Raw genomic sequence first — 26,801 nt, 5'->3', positions numbered from 1 at the left:
CGGGCCTCTCGAATACACGCCGCCCGTGGTGACCACTACACTACGAAGGCATGCTAAGAAGGCGGGACAAATACCTTATATACTCCCTCTCTTAAAGGGCGACTGGGGATTAGGGGACCCAATCGCAAAATCCTGGAGAGTGGAGAATCATCACCCACCACCCTTTATTTCGGACGCCACTGTAGAGACATTAGGTTATTTTGGAAGCACGACAAGGGAAAAATGAGCAACGCCTTCGCCGGAAATCGAACCACGGACCTCTGGAATACGCACCCAGCGTGCAGACCACCACACAACGAAGGCAGGCTAATAAGGCGGGAGAAATACCTTATAATGTGTGGCATGCGCGTCTGCATAGCAAACATGCAGTCGTTGTTTTCTGAAATTTCGAAATTCGTTTTCAAAGTTCTGTAACAAAAAGGCAACAGGTGTCATGCCACTTGACTGTGACAGCGGTATGCTAAGAAGGCGGAAGAAATACCTCACACAATCACCAGGACCAGTGAGCAAGACAGAAGGGGGGGGGACTTTAATTGGAATTACAAATTTTCAACTTGTACCATATTTGAAGATAAAGTCATCTCCTATAATTTTGTAGTTCCGTAGTCACCGCTAACCCTCGATCTCACTCTAATGGATTTCTGGTTCGGGTGTTATCTGAAATCTAAGGTTTACACATCAAATCCACGAAATTTATCAGAATTGAAAGATGCGATAAAACAAGAAGTTATACAGATTCCTCCTGCAATGTCACATTAGTTATTGCTGTCAACAATCTCTGGCATGTAATGCGTTATCGTCTGCAAAGATGGGCACAATGAAAACTTGTAATTCCAATCTAGTGTTCTTATTGGTCATTTACACTGTTCTTCCTTGCTAATGCTTTGCCGAGGCAATATTCGCCATAAGGGTATCGTTCCAATGGCTTTTATGCACTTTCAATGTGCTGAACAGTTTGTGCAAGAAATAAATACGTGTTGCCATTCGGAAATTTCGAAATTTTTTCACCGTAACCGTGAGAGATCTATTGTTTAAAATCATCACAATTTCCAGCATATACCTTCAATTAACACTGCCTGAAATTTCATTTCGATTGGTTGGGCAGATAAGACCGAATGGGTTCATATACCGAAGTAGTTCTTTTATGACCACTCTGTATATTGTAAAACATTTATTTTGAAAAAAAAAAAAAAAAACAGAAGATAACTTAAGATTTTGAAATTAATCTTTGATTTCTGGAAGAGCTACTAATAATTCTGCATTCATGCTGACAAAAACATTCGCTGTTTTCTGATGCTGTTTCCTCAACAGAACATACACTTTTTAACGATATCCAAACAACCCCAAGCATTCTTGTTAGTTAGTACTTTTCAAAGCTAACTGCAAAATTATTATTAAATCATTATTATTAAAAATTATTATTATTAAAACTGCAAAATTATGGGAGATGACTCTATCTTCAAATATGGTACAAGTTGAAAATTTGTAATTCCAATTAAAGTCCCCCATCTGTCTTGCTCACTGGTCCTGGTCAGTGTGTAAGGTATTTCTCCCGCCTTCTTAGCATGCCTTCGTAGTGTAGTGGTCAGCACGCTCGGCACGTATTCGAGAGGCCTGTGCTTCGAGTCCCGACGAAGGCGTTGCTGACCTACTCTCAAGAGGGTTAAATGCAACCGACTCTTCCTCCAGGCCTGTACCAACCACGGGAAATTCCCAGCGTATTACAGACGATTCCTCAGACGGGACGTCAACTGTTCTTGCGGTTTTACGCGGGGAAGACGCGGACGCCCTTCATTACCTGCTGTCCTGCCCTCTGACGGAGCACATTCAACAGCATTTCTTTCCTTCCGATTACATCACATGTCCTGTGAATAGACTGTTCACGGACTATTAGTGCAACAAGGACATCTTAGAGGCAATGAAGCAAGTGAATGATCCCTTGCAGTAACTTTTAAATGATACATCGTCACTAGCAGCACAATGGGAAACCCCTGCGAGAAATCTACCTAAATTTTGTGAAAATCTGAAAACAATGCTTACTTCTTCTTGCAGGACAAGACATGCGAGTACAAAAGGAACAACAGCAGAGATTGGAAAATAAATACGTCTGCCTTCCCTGGGAAATTAGTCGCTCATTATTTATTTGTCATACCTGTTTGTTTTCTTGAGTAGCAAATCCTAGCTGATTTATTACAATTTTCAGGCGGTATTGTAATTGATCTTTATATGTAACTGTAACCGTATATGGATTGCATTGGATTATTTAATTATGGCAAAGCACACGAGGGCTATCTGCCTAAAGGAAGGGATGCCTTCGTGGAGGACTTTCTAAGGGAAACTGGCTAGTTTTTCAGTTCAGAGTCGACTGCCGAGCATTGGAGATCTCCGCGTGCGCTTTGCACTTTATTGTGTTTAACTTCTTTAGTACTCTAAAACGCAGTTACTGTACTCTCTGAGAAAAGCTGTACAAGTAATTTTGTGGAATGTTGCAGAGTGTTTCTCTTGGTAAAAATAAATTTTATAAGGCTATCATCAGCTATGTGAATTCAATCCATAACGAAATCGTACGCACGAAACAATATATTATATTATCTGTACATCGCCTTATAAAATCGCAACTGACAAAGTTGAATAGTATATTACAGCATTTAAGCTATTTCAGAATCAAAATATGCCAAAACGCACAAATGCGTAACGTTCTGCAGCCTGTAGTTGTGCCGAGTATAAGTTTACCACCGCTGGGACTAATGCTGTAATGCAGTAAAAACAGTTTTTTCCGTTTCATCATGACAAGTATGCACATCGCAAAAACAATACAATAATGTATTTTAGTGTTGCTTGATTATGGTTGGTATTTTATTGAATAATTATTGTCAGACTTTTTTAAATTATATTTTAGGATTAAAATACTTTTATCCATGGATAAATACTTGAACTTCAATAACAAAGGCAATGAGGCGGGCGGCAGTGCTGGAAAATCTCTTCAAACAGGACCTCGTAATCAGAATGAGATATCCCAGATGCGAAAAAGAAAAATATGCGATATTTCTCACATTTGGCTTCACTTTCAACAACCGTGATAGTAATGAACAACCTTTTTGCTTTTGAGAAAAACGTCTTGGCTAGGAAGAGTACGAAACCACCAAATATTTTTTTTTTTTTTAAAAAAGGCATTTTGAATCCAAGCATCCGTCATACATCAATAAACAATAATAATATTTCGAACGACTGTTAAAATCTTCCAAACAAAAAATTATTGAGTACAAATAAGTCACCATCGTTTGACAAAAAATGGCGTCACAAGTAAGTTATGCCTAAAATTGTCTGATGTAAAACGCAATATCGTAAGGCTCGACAACTGCTAACAACATGGCCTTGAAATACACTCTATAAAGAAACAAATCGACGCACCAAGAAGGAGTTGCCCTATGGGGACAAAATTGGTGGATAGGAAGTAAAATTGAAAAATGATTAAAATTTCAAAACAATTGAAAGATTTATTTCAGAGTTACATAGCTACAAAGTAACAAGCTCAGTAAGGTGTTGATCCACCTCTGGCCTCGATGCAAGCTGCCACACAGCGCGGCATAGACTGATAAAGCTCCCGGATGGTCTCCTGCTGTATTTCTTGACATCTTTGCTCCAGTTGTCGGGCTAGGTCATCATCATTCCCTGGCAGATGCAGTCGTCTTCATATCCTTCATATCCATCATATCCTAGACATGTCTGACGGGAGAGAGATCTTGCTGGCCATGGAAGTGTTTGACAAGCTGTAAGACAGTTCATAGCACCACGTGCCATACGTGGTCCGGAATAAACTTACTGGAAAATAAGGCCAGGATACTGCAAAAGGAACAGTAGCAAAACAGGTCTCAGAGTGCCGTCTTCGACGTACCGCTGTAATGTAACAGTGCCTCTAATGACGACCAAAGGAGTCCGGTTATCAAGGATAATGACACCCCAGACCATAACTCCTGGTTGAGAGCCTGTGTGGCGTGCAATAGTGAAAGCAGGAACGGCACGCTGCTCTGGGCGTTTCCAGACACGTCTTTGATGATCGTCACGACACAGTTGGAAGTAGGATTCGTCGCTAAAAGCTATACGTCCCCAGTCAGCATTATTCGAGGCAAGCACCACTGTAATTTGGCTCGACAGTGTGCAGGCGTGAAGGCAGGTGGCTTAACAGTCGGTACGAGAGTAGATTTCGCTCTATCAGCTGTCTGTAAATGGTCATGGTGGACACTCGTGTACGGGTCGCACGTCTAATGGTTGATAGCGATGAATCAGGCGCTGTGACAGTTGATCTGACAATCACTCTGTTCTCCCAATCTGTTGTGGCCCTAGGTCGACCGCTACCCTGATGACGCTGAAATCTGCTATTATTCACCCATGCTTGCCAACATCTTCTAATCGCCACATCGCTTCGATTCATATGACGAGCGATTCTCCGAGTTGCCCACCCTGCCTCTTTCAATCCAATGATTCCTCTTTCAAACTCTGACAGTTGCTCGCAATGAGCTCGAATCCTGCGGCGAGGCATTTGTCAAGAATTATATATATATATAATTCAACTTTTATTTCAGTAAACATGCTGCGGCCATAATCAAGTTGTCACATTAATTGTGCCTATTCCAAAAAATTTACATTAAATTTGCAGTAAGAAAGGAGGAGCAGACGGACTGCAGTGCAGCTAGGCCAAAGCGTGGAAAACAAGTGCGCTGTGTTCTGGGTGAAATCTTAATTCAGATTGAGTTAATTTTGGTTCTCAAGTTACTTTAATAGTTAAAACTGTTATAAAATTACTATTGGCTGTTTTAGTTCCATTTACATCATCAGAATTACGTAAGAATCATATGACATATGTTAGTCTCGAAATGACGCAGTGCAAACAGAGGTTACTGTTTTTAGAATACACACAGGAAATTTAACTAGCAAATTTGCTAATTCAATCTTTTACATATATATACTTTTGGTACGGTCGGTTGCAACCAAAAAGGGAGGTGCACAACTGCATGTTATAGAAGTCCTATATACAAAATTTCAATGTTCTGAGGCTACTCGCTCTTGAGTTATGCGAGCTACATACATATATATACGTACTTACGTACGTACAGATGTCAGGAAAAAGATTTCTTCTGAATCCATTTTAAATTCCTTTTGGAACTCATTTTGAGAAATGAGCCCTTTATTCTGCCCTTACGTACAGATGTCACGCAAAAACATCGTTAAAGTCTATTCCATAGCTGTCAAAATGGATATTTTCGTTGAAATATGACACCCGAAAATTTTCGCAATTACTTCCTTTACTTTGTACGTGTGTGTATTTAATTATGGCAAAGCACACTAGGGCTATCTGCCTAAGGGAAGGTATGCCTTCGTGGAGGACTTTCTAAGGGAAACTGACTCGTATACACGTTACACATGGGGAAAACCACGAAAACGCCCATGCAGCCAGCCCGTTCGCGGGATTCGAACCTCGGACCGAACTACCAGTGTTCAGCGACTTTACCGCTCGGCCGCTGGTGGGCCCTTTACTTTGTACAAAGAAGTAAAAACGGCGGAGACCTATTTGTGCTCCCGATATATTTATATTGTGAAATTGAATACTTGTAAAGCGAAATCATTTACTGCTGTTATACGAAGTTTCATAGCTCACTTTTAGAAATAAAAAGTCACACACGGCAGGAGAAGATCTGGAATTGCCTGCTGCTATATATTAAAATGGCAGAAATACTTCAAAGTAAACGTGGCGGAAAAATTTGGAAAATTTCTTTATGAAACGACACTGTTACCAATAGATTTTCTGGAATTAGTAAAGACCGATTTGAGTAATTTGTTACCAGACGTAAGAAAAGCTTACAGTTTGCATTTCATTAGGACGGAAACAACTGAAATTTCAAAAATATCTCCATAGTTAGTACACTTCAGATACATTTATCTGGAAAACTTAAATGCAGAATTGTTATTTTATCGACGTATGGAAAAGCATGAAAAACAGGAAGTTATATGATGCACTAAAATTATGAACTTTTAAAACTGAAGATTTAGAATACAAAAGCTGCTTCAGAGTACGCACAGATAAAGCAAAAGCGAAGATGACGGAAATAATCGTTTTAGAAGTACACCACACGAAAATTAAATAGGAATCTGTCGCGAGCCCCTTAATTAAAAATTAAGGTTAATTTTTAATGGTTTAAATTAACCATTAAAAATTAACCTTAATGTTCTGCCCCATCGGGATCTGCTGACAAGGACTGGTTGTATACTCCGTTAGATTAGCAATTATTTATATAGAACTTTCCTATTTCCTACATAAAAGCTTTCGTATCGTTTTTCTTTTTAATTTCCTGAAGTGTTTTTTAATTAAAAGTTAAAGCATATTAGTCTGTGAAATTATTGTAATTTTATCGAAAGGGAAAAAAGTAAGGGGAAAATACACAAGGTAATCTCCCCACACACACAAACACACCTGAAAAATCGCAATTTCAGACATTTCACTTTACACTCGGAAATTCGACGTATTTCAAATAAAAAAACGAAAAGTTTCCCATGAAGTATTTTGTATTTTGAAGAAATTAATATACAGGATGTTTTTAAAAGTTTAGGACCCATTTTGATGTTTAATAACTCATAAAATAATGAAGATATAAACAAACTTATGGAATTTATTGACGGAATAACTTATATTATATTTTCCTTTACAGGTTTGAATATCTTTACTTTCGTAAATATTGTCTGCTTATTAATTGCATTTTTCTCTTTTGTTTTTGGCATCTTTCTGACATTGTTAATCGCCATAATGTGTGCATATGGGGATCTGAAAACCCCCATGAATACCGTGAGGCACAAAAGGATTCCCCAAAGGTTAATGTGTGGTGTGGACTAATGCACGACCGAGTCATTGGACCTTTCTTTTTTACAGAAAAGACGGTCTCATTAGTCGTATACTTAGACATGTTGGAAAACTTCGTATTTCCACAACTAGAAGAGCTTAAGCCACATGTCTTTTTGCAACAAGACGGTGCACCACTTCATTGGGGTACTATCGTTCGTAGTTCTTTGAATGACCATTTTACATGAAGATAAATTGGGCGAGGATGTCCAGTTCCTTAGCCACCCAGATCACCTGATATAACGCCGCTAGATTTTTTCCTTTGGGGATTTGTAAAGAACAACGTTTACAAGAGGAGAGTGCCGAACACGGATGACCTAAAAGCCAGAATGACAACCGCAAAAGCTTCCGTGGATGCCGACATACTTGACGGTACCTAGCGTGAAATTGAATATCGACTTGATATTCTCCGTGCGACGAAGGGGGTACACGTGGAAGTTCATTGATAAGGGTCATGAAACTTTTTGAGTCTATCTAACCATTTATGTTATTAATTTTAATCTATTTTTATTATTTTATGAGTTATTAAACATCAAAATGGGTCCGGGACCTTATAAACACCCTGTATAATAAGGAGTGAATCTGAAATTCGTAGATTTAATTGATATTAGCGATATTTCATAGAAATCATTAAAATTCGCGCCGCGATAAAAAAAAAAAACTGCTAATTATTTATTATTACGCATGGTAAAATTATTGTTGCTGTTTTCGTCATTACGGCATTACAATATAACCCTCAGATTGTCGATTGAAAATATTAATAATTACCTCATAAGGTAATTATTAATATTTTCAATACAATTACAGTATTATAATAAGAATATTACCTTGCCAGAGTTTACTTACTTTTATCTAACCAGTTATTTTATGTTAAGTACCTTTACTGCATTCTCCTTTTCCATTTTCTTGCCAGAATGCAAATTTTAGTTCGCGCGTATTCAAATGAGTTACAAAGAGAAAATCTTTAAAGAGTTTTTAGATTAAAAATTTAAAAAGTTTTTAGATTGTTTATTCAAAGCGTGTTCCATCTCTAAAAACCAAGTTAATAGTTGAAACTCTTCGGTAGCTGTTTATGTAGGAAATATAAACAGTTGCGTTATTCTGGCCATTAGATGTCTTCTGTTAAATGACTGCGTTTTAATAAAAGGGTCTTTTACACCCTTCCAACGTTCTCTGCCTTCTTACTGGACATGGCGGTATGTCGCTTAGATTCAGCTTGAATCTCGTTTAGTTTATGATTCCAAAAAAGGTGGGGCAACTTATTATTTTTACAGCATTATTACTACAGTTATCAGGGATATTAGTTATAAGCAAACCGACTTAACATACATTTTCTTTTTAGTAACCCGAGAACTCTCTATATTATTTTTTATTCCTGCTGTTACTATTGTAATTGGGTCCAGCAAATCTTACTCTGTTGCACTTAAAATATTGAAAAATTTCACTTGCTTATACACTGGATTCCAAAAGTTAAGCACGCGACGGTAAAATCCACAAAGATAAAAAAAGCAAAGCTTTGATTAAAACTAAATTGCGTATGAAGGTAGCAAATGTTTTCATGTATGAAAGTATTTAAATTTCGTAAATTACACAATAACGTCACATTTAGGAAATTAACAAATAGATGTTTAAACCTCTGCGGCACAGTGTGTCCGGTCTGGACACACCTAAAAATTTCCTTCTGTAAGCACAGAAAAATTGAATGAAAAAGGATTTATAGGTTACTCTGAACCTTCTTTATTTATAGTAGATGGCAGCTCAACACAAACCAGTCCATATATTTTAGCCATGTTTAGATTTTAAGACCCTTATTTTTCAAAGAAATCTTCCAGATTTTTTTTAGTGTAAAAAAGGAATTGTTTGAAAAGAAATTTTTATGTTATTTTTTTTGGTGTATGCTAATCTCCTTATGCTATATTAGTTTTAAATGTTTACCTTGAAATCTTGCCTAAAATCAAACGGCGAACCCTAGGTGTGCCCAGGCCGTCTCACCGATCATCTAGGACAACTGAGAATCTGTATTCTTTGTTTTTCCGCATCTCATCGGTTTCTTCATTGACAACAATGCTCGTTTCAGCACTCTTTTCGAAGCTCTATTCAATCAGTGAGCCCACTTTGGGCACACTCACAGAATTAAACGATAAATGCTATCTTCACAAAATTTTACTTGTGTACTCCTCTAGGCCTAATTAGACTGCCTATCTTAAAAAAAAAAAAAAAAAAAAAATCGATACTCCAACTTTAAAAGGTAGCGTGCCGGAAAGGGTTAAAGCTAGAAGCAAACAAAGCTTAAATCAATACGGCATGTTGCCACGCCAACATTCAGACAAACTTTACGATGACTGCCCGTATTCTCAGTGAGGTGACCAATCATCACAAATGGGCATTCCTCCATCAGGGCAGATTCCGACGTCTGGTTGAAATAAATGTTCAGAGACTGCATGACTGAGGGTACCCCAAAGACTTTCCAATGGGAGTAAGGTCAGGGCAACAGGGCAGCCACTCCCTACGATAAATGCGTTCACTCAGTTACTCGTTAACGATGCTGATTCAATATATATGGACATTACCATTCATAAGGAGGAAATGAGGATCAGCTGCTGCAGAGTAGAATCTCACAAAGGGATTCATGGCTTCATCTGATACCACGCAGTCATCAAAGAATCGTCCTTAAAGATGAGCAAGTGGATACGATATGCCATTGAAAATGCAGCTCACATCATGATGCTGCTCCTTTGAACGCGTAATGTTAGATTATGCTCTGGGCCTAATTCCGTGTAACTCGTTCTCTCCAGATTCTTCGAAGCTGATTCCAGAGCCAATATGGACTCGCCCGTGAACAGGACGTTGCGCGAATTAGAAATCTAATTGAGGGTTGACGACATCACTTTAATCTTGCGTGGCTGGATTTGATGGTTAGTGGAATACACAAAGCTTGGCACGCCTTTTATATGAAGCCTTCGGCGCACAATACTAGCACAAATTGTCTTACCATGGATGTAAGAGTTACGGGGGTCGCTCGTCGATTCCGCTATAACGATCTTCAAAAGGGGTGATAACCCTTGGGCACAGGTCTCTGGACAACTGTTTGACTTGTTTGGAATTGTCTCCACATTCTAAAAATTACCGAATGATCATCGCCAAAGAAAAGAGCGGTATCTTTGATTGGTTGTCCTGCTTCAATGCGTTAGACAGCAAGCTAGTGTTCACTAACTACCATTGATCTTCTTTCAGCCACAGAAACAAGAATACCATCAAAAACTATTGTACTATTAAGTTATAAATACCTCGTACACGCTTTTGAATGAACCTCCTTCAAACTTTTCATAAAAATTGCGTCCTCTGTGAGTGCCAGAATAGCATACACTAGAGCAATCCTCCGTGATTCGCTGTAGCATACGATATCTGCACACTGACATTTATATCTGCAACGATTTCCAGCCACCCAGATCCAAGTAAGCTTTCAAAAATTGCTAATTTGTATTGCATTCATAGCTTTTGGAAGCCAGTGTAAATCCTATAGAGTTTACTATTATTTTCTCTGCAATTATCCTACAGTTTAATTACACCAAATATATATATATATAAATATAAAGAATACTACCACTAAAGCCTGATTGTTGTTTAGCTGCATCCAGGTCTTTAAAGCATATGTTAAAAATAAGAAAATCTGCATATGCTGAGATGGGTAGAAAACGTTGAAAATGATTTGAACTCATCTCGTAAATATACAAAATCAGAAAAACGTAGCTATAGAAGAACGTTCTAAAGAAAAACTTGGTCTTTTACATGCTATCGTGTTGCTGACATTGATGACTATTATTATACATGTTTGCATATAACACTGACTGAATTTGGGAACAGCATGGTTAAATAATGTCAGGCAAAGATGAAATGAAAACTTTAGAATATTTCATTCTTCCAACTTATTTTCAGCCAGTTTTTCCTTACTTCTTTCTTGGAAACACACACACACACACACACACAAAACAAAACAAACAAAAAAAAAAGGGGGGAGAGATTGAACTGGGTTATTTAATTTAGGCAAAGCATGGGAGAGCTATTTGCCCAAATTCCATTAAACTTTGACCAAGGTGCCCCTGTAAGCGGAATCCGAAAGCTCTTGCACCCGTTTTTCCTTATCACCAAATTCTCAGGAGAAGCAACAAAAAGCACAGCAATTCGGAAAACATCATTTCAACTGCGAGAAATCATTTTAGAGGATTCTCAAAAGGTAAAAATATTTCGTTGTCCAAAAGGAGATAAGTTTGAAGAAAATAAACACATCCTAATTGTTTTCGAAAAATTAGAAAACACTGGCAATTTTTAAAGGTATTTTTATATTTAAAACTACATTATTCTATTGGACAAGCAAGCGTATAGGATAAACACTTCAAAAAATCAACATCTAAGGTCTGATGCTGGTAAAGTCAGACTTTGGAACCGCAGAAATTAGCCTTAAAATCTAAAGCTTTAAAATAAAAACATGAAAATAATAGAATGAAAAATAAACAATTTGAAACTATGATTCAGTATTTTAAATAACCCCGTCATACAATTTCCTTTAAATGAAATCAATTTAAAATTTATTCTTGCTGGTTTTTCCCAACTTGCATGGAAATTTTATTGGTCTTCCTTTATCCCACGCTAGTAATTTCAGACTACTACAAATTTTCTGCCAATTCTGAGACAATCTCAATAGTTTCCGGTAGCACCGCGCAATTTCTGTTTTAAATTGTCGCGAAGTTTGAAAACAGGTCCAAAGACTGGCTAAATCACAATATCAGTCAATGGAGAGGAAAATTTACCTCAGGAATTTTCGTTTCTCTTGTAATTACAAGAAACAAACACAAAATCTGAAGCATAAAATATGCTTTCTTTCCACTGAGTCTTAAAGAGAGAAATAATTATATATAATGCATGATATTCAGCTAAGGAAAAATACCGTCCAAGGAATTTTTTATATCAGTGCAACTTTAATTTTTCATCGTACGTCGCACCAGATGCCCATCATTTAAAGATGGTCCAAAGTCGAAAAAGATATCTTACTAAAAGAAGTATTATAAATTACTGAATTCTACCTAATTATAAAGCTGGCATACTTTGCTTACATTTGTTAAGTGTAAGCAGTCCACAGTTTTCTAACCAACATACATCAGAATAAAACCCATGCTGACTTAATTTGTACTTTGATTATGCTTAAAATATAAAATATGCCACAATTCTATAAATAGTTTAAGTAGATAAATTAAGATATTATCAGTTAATTTAGATTTATAAAAGAATGTATTTCTATGCTAAAAATAATAAACAGCAACAAATTTAGTTTCGTACAACTTGTTTGTAATTAATTAAAAAGATTACATAACACTTTACAGAAATAACAGTTCGCTCGAAAATCAATTATGCTTCATTATATAAGAAACCGTGTCATTTGAGTTTTTGTTTCACATTCAGAACACAGTACGATGAGCAACCAGCATTCGATACAACGTTTTCTATTTTAAAATAAACAGTTTTTCGTTTACTATATATTAGCAAAATGTACTTGAAAAAAGCTCAAGATAAATGATTTAATCCATAAATATGAACTCGAGGTAAATAGAATGAGAAAACTCAAGATAAATAAATAATACGTGACCCATTCTAAAACATAATGGAAAGAAGAAGATGGAAGGATCGGTGAAACTTTTAACAGACAAAGTAAATTAATTTTTAACCAAAAATTTAACAAACGCTTCCCGCTACATTCGAAAGGAACGTATTGATAAACAGATCTCAATACCAATACATATTACGTCCAGGTGCGTCAATTTGACAACAAGTCTTGACATATGCGGGATATTAATTTGGATTCGTGTCATATGATTCACTAAATGTAATCGCTAATTTCCAACGCAACTGATAATACAACGGAATTACAACAATGCATGAGTGACACATCGACGATGACTTGACCTGCATGCGGGCAAAGATACCTCGAATCCATTTCATCAGACAACCAGATAAATGAATAAGCATCGATATTTACTCATTTAAGATACTTGCACTTCTCAGCACTACAAAATATAACTTTAAACTAGGGCATCAAAAATTCTTAATTTAAATATGTTTAAAATATTTCATTTAAAAACGATACAGACGGTTAGGTTTTAAATTATAAAACACTTAACTCTAATTGACACAACATTATTCTATAACGTAAGCTTAATATAAATTAAAGTTCAACATTCAATATACAAATTTTTTCACAAATGCAAACTCAACTGAATTGTAATATATTAACTTCAAATTGAACATAAGTAAATTTAAACGTGTATTTTTTATTACATATGGTAAGAACAATATGCTATTGAAAGGAATAATTAAAAAGCAGACAGAGAGAAGGACTACTTACTGAGCACATCGAAATAGCTGAGATCAACATCCTGAAGTGCAAGGTGCTGGGAATTGCAAGAATGCCTCCATAGGTACTCAGCAACGTCTTGATGGTTCATTTTTTCTGGAGGCACAATATTATTTGACGGTGGTCGTTTACAGAAATCTTGTTCTATTTTGCTGATCTGTTTGTTGATCAAGGCCAACGTCGGATTGTCAAATTCCTCGGAAGACCGTTTCCTGTTTTCAGACCACACGCCATCTGAGCCCTCATCCTCGCTGGTGTCTGGCTCACTGCTGTGGCCACTGGATAAACCATCTTCTAGAACGGGCATACTACTCATAAGTCTACCTCCAGAGTTCATACTGCCCTCCAAAGAGACGACACTCTCTACATCATTACTATCACAGTCAGTAGTTTCTGGGGACAAAGTAAAGTTCCGAGTGTGGTCCACTTGTTCACCTACTTCAGTTTCTCCGAGATCTTCTGTTCCCGGATAAGTGCTAATAGATTCCAAGTCTTGATCCACCATTTCGACTTGTAACGTATGCTGATGCACACTTTCGTGCAGCAACATCAGTTCTTGCTCATTAGGCAAAAAAACTGCACTTGCTGTTCCTGCAGAAGAATTAACCGCATCATCATCTGCAGAGGGAGGAGGAGGAACGCTATCGCGCGATGGGGATAAGCAATCGCTCGTGGCCATGGTAGTTTTACAGACGTGCGGCAGATCGCCGTTGACTAATTTGACCACATCGTTGCGTTTAGGGCTGTCTTGGTTATCGCCTCCCGAAGACTGGGCGAGACGACGACCAACGTAGGAACTACCAGTGTTAACCCTATAAAGTCTATATTCTAACTCGCTGAAATCAGAGTCCTGAGCATTGGCTATACCCTTAGAAGAGTCTCTACTATCATTTTTACAATGATTCGAAGAAGAAAATTCTTTTAAAATGCTTTTGACGTCCGAATCGTGGTTGCTACACTCAACAGAATCGTCAGAATTTTTGCATTGCGCATTCTTTCGTACATCATTTGCTATAGGCTTATTTCCAGCTATTACTTTTAATAGTTCTTCACATGTTGAAGGATGACTTTTCTCATCCCCATTCTGTTCCACTGTACTACAGTCCGAAGAAACACGATGAGGATATCCCGGCCGTGGGCCGTAACGGCGAGGAGAGCCTTCGTACTCTGCTATAGGAACGTTGCCTATTAGACGCGCAATTCCTTGTTTAACAGGAGAAGCAGGTTCAGAGTCAGTATCCATTTCCTCTTCCTGACTCAAATTCGGCAGACTGCCAACATGTTCTTGAACTAACCCATCGACACCCCAGAGTCCACCACAAGAAGGCGAAATTGGAGAACTAACGTCTAGAGCACCAATATGCAGTTTGTGCATGATACGGAAAGACTGCTCAGTATCACTATTAGGGGATTCCAAAATTTCCCCAGGATACGTAGAGTATTCTGAATCGCAACTAGTCGTTTTCACACGCAAGCCGTTGCTCGTGTTATTTCCACCGTAAGAACTACCAGGTGCACCATTTTCGACTTTCCTCTGGTCGATCAGTTCGCCGATGTCATCATACACAATTTCAGCATTACTCACTGGGGCTTCATACACTAAATGCCCAGAATGTTGCTTAGAATCTATAGGAAGATCCTGCAGTCCACGAACAGAAGAACTTTTCCTTAGGCACATTCGACCGTTTAATCGAGGCATATGTTCAGGGCTTTTCTCCTCCACAATAAATGATGATTCAGTTCGATATTTTGCACATGTATGCAGCTTGTCTATAGAACCTGAACACATATTATACATATATCGTCGCAGTTTGTCATCGTACATAACATCTGCGCTGAATCGTTTGAAATCTTGAGATTTAGAGGAGTTATTGCAGCTAGTTTGACTATGGTCAGCGGAAACCCTCTGGCGATGGTACGTCACTTCCTCACTATGTCGTTTCTTCGAAGGCTTGCTCCGACTCTTCGAGAATATCTCGCGACCCCCAGCAATCTCAATACGGCTCTCTCGAAGGCAAAACCCAGCGTCCATGTGGTACCCGACATCCAGTTCAGGATCGTAAACTACATCTTCACTGAAATCACGTCGGTCACAAGTCATGGAAGAAGTAGAATTGCTGCGAGCTTCTTCCTTGTTGGAAGTACTGGCATTGCACAACAAGCCACTGTCATAATCACAGTAATCGTAGGCGCTTATCACCGAATGGTCTTCAGTGACTTCGGCTGCAGGGGGAGGCGGTAGAGGCTGCTGCTGCTGCTCCCCTCCACAGCAGGAAGACGTTTCGCTCATATCGGAGGCAGGGCGGCCCAGGGTGTCTTGGTGATCCTGGTTATTGTGGGGCAGATAGTTGTCATTCGCTTTGTCCATAATGCTGCTGCTCATAGTACTGTCGCTGCTTGCTGTCGACAGCTTTCTATGGTCCTTGAGATTATTGTTGACATTGACATTGTTCTGGTTGAAATCGCTGCTGGAAACAACGCTACGAGGTCGGCACCTTGGGAAAAGTTTGTTAATCTCCTCGTTGTCGCTGCTCGCCTCTTCCGACAAAGGTTGGTCCATAACTTTAGCCATGGCGAAGACATCACAAAGTTGAACTCACTGCATCAGTGATCTAAAGAAAAGAGAGAAAAATTTCTGTCATTTTACATATTACATGAAAAGTTCAAAAGTTATTGAAAGCCAAAACAGAAAAAAAATTAATAGTAACTCCTAAAATGCTAATTACTGATCACATAACAAATATGCTTTAGAACTTATGTATATATTCTGAAGTGCTATGTAAAACAGCACAAAAAGGAGAACTATTAAGATAGTCAGAAACATTGAAATGTTCCATAACAATATATTCATTACATACAAAAAGTGAAGTTCTACCGTAAGCTTATAAGGAATGAATTCAAAGCCGATCTAGACACACGTTTAAAAATAATACATAAACATTGAAGAAGCTGCTTTAAAATGAATAAAACACTAATATAGCAATCAGAAACTTATATGCAGTGTAAAATAAAAGACTAAAGATTACTAACATGAAAAAAGGAGCCCAAATAAGAGTAATTTAACAACAACATACCTTACCCAATGTTTCTCATAAAATAAACACAATACCGGTATGACACATGATATATCTTACGTTATTAGAGTAAGGCTACTCAATTAATATTGTACTTGTCAGCACAGCTACCGCACTCCAATGATATACGGGCGGGTGGCCACTTTCGTTTTATGTTATGACCTAAAACAATCGATTCTAGAGTTATATTCAAGGGCGAGAAATTTTTAAAAAAATGCGGGTTGCAAGCATCACGCATCTTTAGTCATCGTTCTTAATTTTCAGCATCATAAAATTTCATGCAGTTACATCACTGACGCTTTTACACGGGCAAAAAACAAGACAGCACTTCATCACTTCCTGTCTAAATATATAAAATCTATTTCGTCTTTTTCATCCCTTTAAAAACGTATTTGAAATACTAACTTTAACTATCAATATTATTACTTCAGAAGTAAGTAACATGCCGAATTTATTTTCAGTTATACTCTATTTCAATATGTAGTCTATTGCCGCATTTATAGGGTTATTTCATTATGTATATATTGGGTTTATAAAGTTATTGTTAATATGGCACAATCTGCACAAACAAAAAAGGAGAGGAAAGTTCTATATTTCCCGTTCTACTGGATTGATTCACGAAATTCAACTTGCGTTTTCCATGTCTTGAAAGCGGACCATAGCATTGTTCTAAGATAGATATTTTGAAACAAATTCGGACTTTACCTGAAATAACAAACTTTTTTTTTTTTTTTTTCAATATTTTGATTCTAAGTTTCAAATATTGCCTTAATATTATATTTGTAAAATATGCTGAGAAATTTACAGAGAAATTCAAAAATTTACCTTAGTGTACTTTTTTCCAGTTTCAGCCAAGAATGATAAAGTTCTTAATTCACGGCAACCTATCTTCTTTTCCCTTTCGCAGGGCACGAGCGGAAAAAAAGGTGCATCTTTCATTCTTTCAAATAATTTTAACAAAATGCGTAAACCACATTTGGTGTTGCTATAGCTCATAACAAGCATGTCAAATTTCAAAACGCGCCGATATATAAATTCACCTATATCTTAAGAAATTTTGAACAAAAGCTCTAATTTTTTGCAAATATGCTCAGAAATATAGTTACTTTTTGACGACGACAAAAATTTTATAAGTTATAATTAAAAAGACCTTTTAAAAAATTTATAAAAATTACTGAAAAATACAAATTTTAAAAACAAATAAGAAAATAGCTGAGAATTTTATTTGGACGGAATCTAAATTTCGAATTGTGAAAAAAGGAATCGAGTAAATTTAATAAAAAAAAAAGTATTAATAAATATATTCCAAATTCAATTAACACTGAGCAGCTAAAATTTTGACATTTAATTTTTTAAGAATTAGTCGTACGAGTTTTACAAAGCATGGCAATCTGGCATACGAGTAAACTGAGTCATGGAATCGGAATATGGGAAAAAGACATGCCTATATCATTTCATAAAAAGTCCTTTTTTGTGTCAGAATACCTATCTTAGAAGAATGCTATATATTAATCTAATATATACCTCAAGTTGCGCTTTCGGGACATTAAAAATTCACAAGACAAGTTAAATTTCGTCAATAGGCCCAGCAGAATTTGTAATAATTTGTAAATATACCCAAGACATTTTCCAAAAAATCTGATGTGTACACCACATGACTTCCTTGTACGGAATATTAAATTATACGCATTTTTTCTTCCATTTCATTTAAACATATTGAATTGAATTAAATCTACTTCGCTGACAACGCATAAAACACAATAGAATAAATGTATTCTTTAACATTCACTCTATTTGTTTACCATAGCGACACTCTGGCGCTAGGTTCACTTAATAGTATTATATTTCGTTCATATTATAACTCAGAATGTACAAAATTTATATCATTTAAAGAATTATCTAATCGTTGCCACATGTTCTATTCAAATATTATAAAAAAGCTAGAATGATGTATAAAAGAAATTAAGCAAACAAAACAAAAAAGGAACAGTTTTTCACAGACGATTGAGTATTTCTCATTCAATTAATTCAGTTCTCACTTCGCGAGAAGGCAAAAATACATAAAAACTCAAAATATCTGTATTAAAAATTACGAAGTAAATCTTAAACACTTATTTCCTCGAAAAAATTCCAGAAAGGATTAAGCATGATTTAATTTGGGAAATATTAAATGAAGGCGTTATCTTTGTTGTTGGGGAGCTAAGTTTCTCTAGATTGGCAAAAAATCCACTAGTCTGCTGTTTCATATGTAAACAATCAATGGCCGCCATCAAAAAAATTATTAGGCTTAGTGACAATTAAACAACTTTAAAATTGTTGATAATTCTAAACATATTACATACAGATTTACTAAAGGCATAAAAACGTTAACCGGAAGATAAAAACATAATTCAATCATTTTTAAAGCAAAAATTCAATGTTCTGAAGCTACTCGTTTTGGAGTTATGCGAGTTACATACGTTCGTACAGATGCCACGAAAAATTCTCTTCAGAATTCATTTTAAAGCAGTTTTATAATTTTTTTGGAGGAAAAGAGTATTTTATTCTGTCCTTACGTACAGATATCACGCAAAAACATCGTTAAATTGCATTCGATAGCGGTCAAAATGGATATTTTCGTTGAAATATGCTGCCTGAAACTTTTCGCGATTACAATACTTCCTGTTTACTTCGTACAAGGAAGTAAAAAATCCCTCAAAATTAAAAAAATATATATATAATAAATAAATAGTATATCGGATTGAGGTTTGCACATAAAGAACTATTACAAAACAGATAGTTTTCATTCAAATTTCGTCAATTTTCGCTAAAAACAGTGCTATAAAGTAGTATCACACTATAAAGATTTTGTTTTCCCTAAAGTTACAATTAAATGCATTTTATTTAAATTTCTACAAACGATTCTTAATAATTTCACTTTTACTTTCACAACATTTTCCATCTGTGTTTTTCGTATCAGATTTTTTATTATCTGATATGAAAATTATTTATTTTATATTTAAATAATTCTAATTCAGATTCTCTGAGCCAGCAAATTTTACAAAGGCATTAGGTTGAAACTATTGAAATTTTATAATTTCTAAGGATAAGGATTCTAAGATAAGGATATTTTATTTGGAACAGTGTTTCTCCTGCTCGCTTTCGTTGAATTTTCATCAAAAATTCATTAAAACGTTTGCAAAATACGAAATGAAACATGGTAAACAAATTCGAAATTCAAAATTCGGACTTCCAGATGCAAGTCTTTCGGTACAAAGCTACGCTATTCAAAATTTGAAGATTCTAGCTACCGTTTCACAGTGCGAGGAATATACATACATACATGCAGATTCTTCATTATTTAATTTCTTTAAAAATAATACAGGGGGATAATATTTGGTAGCAACAAATTTGAAAAACTGATATGCCGTTTAAAGCGACCCTCAGAAAAGTTCCCACTTTTACAATGCACAACATATTATTTTTTAAAAATTTACAGAACCAACATTATAAAAGACTCACTTCAGCATACTGTAAAAGACAAAACATTATTTTTTTTAATTACGCATGTATTTATAATGGATTTTGAGAGAAAAAAAAAACACTTTAAAAATTTTCTTTCACTTTTTCTGGGATAAGCAGAATACGTACGAATCCTTCAGAAGTTGGAGGAGAATGCGATTCTTTCAAGAAACAAAATATTCACCCATTTGGCATAAGATTATACATATAGTTAACGTAAAACAAAAGGCCAATTTTACATGACAACAGCGAAGAATTCCGTTCAAAATATTTTTCATTTCATAAATTTCCATAAAATGTCTTGTTATCAATAATTTACTCTCTTTCCATTTCTTTTATTAATTTATAGATTGTTATGACAAATTTTATCTATTACTTTGTGATTTATAATTGAAGAATATCTCTTTGCATTTTACTTAGTTATTTTTTTATTGAGTTTTATTTAGATCTTTTTGTTCACGACCGCTTTCCGTAAAACTGCGACACATTGAAATACAAATTTTTTCGGGGTAATATGATCATTATTAATGACAAAGATGGTAAATTACAGTTACATGGCAAAATCAGCAGACGACATTTAAGTACCTAAAATATGAAACAAAAATATATGTACCACCGTAAAAGCCATTAAAAATCAATGCATCCTAAATGGAGTGCATATAATCAAAGGATAAAATACTTTAAATTTATATTATTTAATTACATTCGTAAATGAAACTTTTATATTACAATAAAATTTAAATAAGTACACTACGAGTATATATTATTAAGCAAATAATATGGCTGTAAATATCAAAGAAGACACCTGAGTCACACTGGCAGGATACGTTTAAAAAAATATACACATTCTGTCTTTTTGACATTTTAGATAGTACAAGGTTTTAAAAAATGGTGAACGTCGTGTCAGTTTTCTTGGAAAAGTCGTTATTTTAAGATTAAAGCTAGAGCCGTAAAATTCAAAAACTCGAAAAATATACGAGTTCCTGAATAATAAAGATTAAAACAAAATGATAAAAGAGGCGCAATATTACATTTATTTTTAACATTCATTTAATTTTTTGCTGTAAAAATTGTACGACTAAAAAAAATATTGTAATCTACCACAGTTTGAGAACCGGTGAAATAGACAATCAAACAAATTGTTCGGAGTGGACAGCTGGTGCAGATCGCAAAAATAATGTTACGTTATTTTCGACACCAGTTGTTACGTTATTTTCTTCCTTCACGTTCGTACGGGCTTCGTGTGGATATGGAGTGAATTAACGACAACAGCACTTGATGCAGTATCGAAACACACTTTATTGGCCGGTATTAAACAGGACAGCTCCAAAACACTTTTACAGTCGTCGAAGATCGACTATAAACACGCTGGAACAATCAGCGACACAGCCTTCACACTGTCAGGAAATAACGGTGGAGAAAGCTTCACTGCAAAGCACCAGAGTACAGCTCCCGACTGTACTCGGTCGTTCTCGGAACTCCACGTACTCTCGAGACTCTCCACGCTACAACTCGCGATGCACTCGACGACACACAGAGCACAGCTCCCGACTCTTCGGTTCAGTTGTTCCCGGAGCTGAACACACTCTCTCGACGATGCACTAACCGCGATACACTAAGAGACTCTTCGACGCACTCGACCACCAACTCGGCGCTAGACTTCGAGACACTCGCTCTATGACTGACTATCAGCGCTCTAGACGAGTCACACACACTAACTGACTGCGGAGCAGCAGGGTTTATATAGCTTTCAGCTTGTGTTCGAGAACATTCTGGGCTAAACCTGTAAGAATTCGTTCCAGAAGGTCTCCATCCGTCCATAGCATATCGCCAATTTTGTCACCAAATGGGCGATTTCTCGCAAATGTGGTAGCCCTGCCTTTTCTTGCCATTTTATGGCAACCCTAAACTTACTTTGCGGGGAAGCTACCTTACCGTGCCTTGACATTTTGTAACAATAGTTTCAAATTTTGAACGTCAGGAGACAGGAAAGCAAATTCTAAAAAAGGGCGGAATCGACAATACACAAAGATAATTTTTTCGCAGATATTTAAAAAACAGCAATATAACAAGACTCTTTACTACTGGCTACAGACCTTAAAATCTCATCAAATTTGCGCACAAAACAATCTCAGCAAAACCTAGGAACTAAGAACTTTACATCTAAAACACGGTCTAGTTCATGTTCTATTAACCGATGTCCATGACAGAAAAAAATAGTTGTTTGCTGCAGAAGAATCAGGTCTATTTCGTTCCGTTCTATTCTATATTCGTCTCTCAAATCTGAGTAGACATAACACATATAACAAACACGATATAACAATTATAACATTTAATAACAAACACACACTCCGTAAATAAGAAATACATAGCACAAAAAAAAACTTCACCTGCATTAAAAAAAATTACCATGCATTAAAAAAAAAAATTGAAACGGGCGTTTTTTTAACATTTTTGCGTGTTACTTTTATTTATTAAATATTATGTTCCTAGCACTTAAACCATAAAATTCAGTTCAACACCAATGTCGCAAAATAGTAATTTTAAAATGAGCCTATCTTTAGACGTGCGCTGGAGATAAAAAGGTTCCCCTCCCCCCCCTCCCCCCCCGTAAAGTGTTGCTATTGCTCGCTTTCAAATCGTTGAGTTTGTTAACCAAAAATTCGTTAAAGTTTTACAAAATATGAAATCGATAATAAAACAAATTCTAAATTTCAAATTTGGGGTTTCAGATGTCCATATTCGCAGTAGGATTACGTTATTCAAAATTGGATGGCTCTAGGTACCGTTGTTTTATCACAATGCAAGAAACATACATACATGCAGATTCTTCATTATTTAATTTCTTCAAATGTAATACAGGGCAATAGTATTTGGTGGCAACGATTTGAAAAGTGATACGCTGTTTATAGGGTTCCGACGCAAAACGAAAACAATAGTCTTTCAGGGACAAAGCCCCTTTGGACTAATAAACTCCCTGAGAACCTTTAATGTCCAAGTAGCTGAGACGAGCTTCAGTCAACTTTGGCACCATCAGCTTTTTGATTTACATTCTTTTTCCTCCCCTCCCCGATGAAAACATTATATTGTCGATTACTGCATATAACCGGAATCAGAATCTTAAATAAATTAAATACGCTACCTCCTGATCGTTCAACTCGCTACAACATCAATGTGCCTCTGACCGGGCCAACCTGAAAATCAGGGAAGAAAGTTACATTATTTTTTTGTTTGTTATAACATACATTTTTCAAAATTCGTGCAGAGATAATTTTCTCCACATAATTTTATCAAGAAAATATTGTTACGTTTTTCTCTTCTTCTGACACCAGTTGTTGCGTTATTTTCTTCCTTCACGTCCGTACGGGGTTTGTAGATTTGGAGTGAATAACCCCGACACTTGATGAAGCATCGAAATACGCTAGCTAATATTAATCAGGACAGCTCCAACAACACTTTTTACAGTCGTTGAAAATCTACTATAAACACGCTGGAACAATCAGCGACACAGCCTTCACGCTGTCAGGCAATAACGGTGGAAACAGCTTCACTGAAAGCACCCGAGTACAGCTCCCAACTCTGCTTGGTCGTTCTCGGAACTCCAGGTACTCTCGAGACTCTCCAAGCGATGCACTCGACGATACACAAGAGTATAGCTCTCGAATCAGCACAGTCTAAGACAAAATTCGACGATGCACTAAAAGACTCTCTCGATGCACTCGACGACCAACTCGGCGCTAGACTTCGAGACACTCGCTCAATGACTGACTATCAACTCGCTGGACGAGGCACACACTAACTGACTGCGGACCAGCAGGGTTTATATAGCTTTCGGCTTGTGTTCGAGAACATTCTAGGCTAAGCCGGTAAGAATTCGTTCCAGAAGGTTCTCCATCCGTTCATGGTATATCGCCAATTTTGTCGGCAAATGTCGCCACATGGGCGATTTCTCGCCAAATGTGGCAACCCTGCTTTCTCTTGCCATTTTATGGCAACCCTATAACTGCTTTGCGGGAAGCCATCTTACCGCGCCTGGACATTATGATACATTTATGATGTATATTGGTTTTCGTCCGTTTTTCGATTTCGCTCGTGAAAGGGCTTTCTTCTTAAAAGTGTTCAGTGAAAATGAAAAATTCCTTCCGCATGTTTTGATAGTTAAAGAATTATTTTTGTCGCTGATAAAATTCTCTTGATCTCAGAATCTGTGATCCCGATTTGACAACTCTGCACATCTGTAATCCGTAAACTTCATCGGCCCGAAATTTAGAATCTAGTAATCAAACCTAAATTTACAAAAGCAATCAGCATCTAATGTACGCGGTAAAAAATAGATAAAAATTAATTCCATGTTATTGAACGTCAGTTCAAATACAAAAAGTAATCTCTACGTCAAACGAGTTTGATGTTCCAGAATAATTGCAATAACAAGAGTCCCTTAAACTGAAGGAATAGAACGTCTTGATACAGCGGCAGAACATAAGTTTGAGAAAACGTTTTTTCTTTTCTTTTTATGAAGAAAACGACCACATCAAAAATCTGGGTAATATAAAATCAGGCACAACTCTGTCATAAAACCTAAGCGAACGGAATTTTACGACTGCATCTCGGAAATATTGTCCAGGTTATCAGAATTATGAACCCAAGTCGCCCAAGAGTACCAAATGCATGGAGGTAGATGTTAATATTATAACACAACTAAAAGATATATCTTTGCTCCACATAACAACAAAAGAAGAATTTGGTCTAAATTAAATTTTTAATTCAAATTAATATTATATTAGGTAGCGATTTGGACAATTTCCAAATGTTTTTAATTCGATTTCGAATCTTAAACGATCTTTAATATATTGTGAAACAATTTTTTAATTAATATTAACAGTTACTAAATAAAGCAATTTTAAAAGCTACGTTTCTTTTAAAAAAATTAAAAACACAGGTTTTAAAAATACACTATATTTATTAAGACAATACAAATGAAATTTATAAAATAAAACACATAACTAGAACTCTAGAATTCTGACGTTCATTTTCCCAGTACTATTTAGCAAAAAATACTTGAGCACCAGTTCAATTTTTTATATTTTTCCAGAATCTTTTTATACCAGAGCAGGTGTAAAGAAGGGGAGGATTCTTTCAAGAATTAAAACAGCTAAACAAAATTTTCTCTAGAAAATTAATAGAGTTTGGTTGATCGGGAACCTATACAAAAGCAACTTTTCCCAGAGAAGTGGCGACGCTTTTGGTGGAACGTAAATAAAATTAATCTTCTCAAATTGAGTTACAGCATTTAAATTAGAATTTCAATGATTCTAATGACGAAAAATGCATGAAGCTTCGACATTTCGAATCTTTTTCCTAAAATCGTGGGATTCGAATGCCAAATTTTCTAATATTTTTGTCATTCATCAGTTACTTCAAAATATTCCAAGTTTTATCCCCAAACTTGATTATAGCAGTCAAATTTCAAATAAAACTTTAAGAATAAAATTGTTAATGAGAATTTTTGCTTTGCGCAAGGTAAGAAAGTACTTGTGAGTATACACGCACCCCCATTTTTCTATAAAAATTATTAAAATTTCAGGCTATTGTTGGCCATTTCATTATGGAAGCACCTAATAGGTGGCCACTGTTGCCTCTATGAAAAGACGGACAATTACAACCATGCCTTCTCTAGGATTCGAATCCGGGCCCATCGCTACGGCAGTCAGGGTAACTTACCACTATACCGGCTGGGAGGGAAAGTAGTCTTTGCCTCTACTTATACACCACTCGATTAAATGTTTCAAACAAAGCTGATCCGGCATACAGCCTACTTCGATACTTTTTAACCCCTTCGAGCCGGGTAGCGAAAACGCGCGCTTATCGTTGAGGCCGGCAGTGTCTTACGCGAGCGTCTCTCCAGGGCCGGGGGCTTTTTTGCTACTAAGCCGAAATCCATGAAATTTCCGAAGTATCAACGCATTGTTTAATAATGCTCTATAGAGTATTTAAACGGCTTATGCTTTATAAATATTTTTATATATATACTTTAATTACCTTATTTCTTGTTTAAATGCATATTTTACACATTTTATTTTAATTACTCACCATTTTATGAATTTTAACATTATACATCTGAAAACTAAATATATTACTTAAAATTCTCTTTTCGTATGAAAAATTTGAAAACAGGGATCTACACACAGTCCTACGTTACATTCCTTGCACTAGTAATAACTCATTTGCCGTTTTGGAGGATTTTTCCGGGAATGTGAACAAACGAAGCATCGTCGTCTCATTTTCTTATCAGTCTCTTCTGAACAAAGTTTTGGAAAATGTCTTTCAGTTAATCTTTCAGAATCAATATCAGAATATCAGAATCAATATCTGAAATATTTTGCATCATTTCTGCTATTTCATGCTCTGTTAAACATTTTCGACGCTTCGACATTGCAACGGTAAAAACAAAGAATTCACGTCTAACAAGATCTAATTATTTTCTAAAAACTGAACTGCAAACCGAAATACCCAACGCTTTAGGGCAAATAAAACTTCTCTACTTACAGTAAACAACTACCACGTGCGAATAAAGGGCGATTTAAAGAGACGTCATAAATCACGCCATTCGGAAACATTTATTTCCCCGTTTGTTTATATAATCAAAAAGTCGTGTATGTGAGTCATGCTTCTCTCATTTCGAGTAGAAGGTCTAATTTACATGTATCTGAAACCATATGGACATACAGTGCCATCTTGTGGCAGAAATTATAGTTTGAAAAACGTTCCAAAGTACTGGCACAAATACGTGACAGTCGGTAGAGAACGGAACAATCCTCTGGCACGCCTGCGTGTCGGCCGGTAGGTAAGTGCGTTCGTTGCTGGCACGTATACGTGACAGTCGGCGCGAAGGGGTTAAGGTATGCAAATAGTGATGAGTCGGTACTAC

At 36.3% G+C, this 26,801-nt stretch overlaps 1 protein-coding gene across 13 annotated transcripts in view; it reads right to left on the bottom strand.

Moving 5' to 3' along the window:
• The window catches only part of LOC118195642 (uncharacterized), a 497,554-nt gene that overhangs the window by 240,452 nt on the left and 230,301 nt on the right, over nt 1-26,801 (bottom strand). For all 13 annotated transcript variants that reach the window (XM_085818127.1, XM_085818126.1, XM_085818132.1 and 10 more), the window contains one exon: nt 13,290-15,910. In XM_085818127.1, the coding sequence (XP_085674253.1) occupies nt 13,290-15,870 (2,581 nt within the window). In that variant the 5' untranslated portion in view covers nt 15,871-15,910. The remainder of the gene's footprint in view (nt 1-13,289; nt 15,911-26,801) is intronic.

Source organism: Stegodyphus dumicola, chromosome 6 (assembly GCF_044657685.1).
Source record: "Stegodyphus dumicola isolate Sdum_Otavi_A_Nest chromosome 6, ASM4465768v1".
NCBI lineage: Eukaryota > Metazoa > Arthropoda > Arachnida > Araneae > Eresidae > Stegodyphus > Stegodyphus dumicola.
Note: the sequence above shows the minus strand (reverse complement) of the source record. Positions and strands in the feature narration are given on the sequence as shown.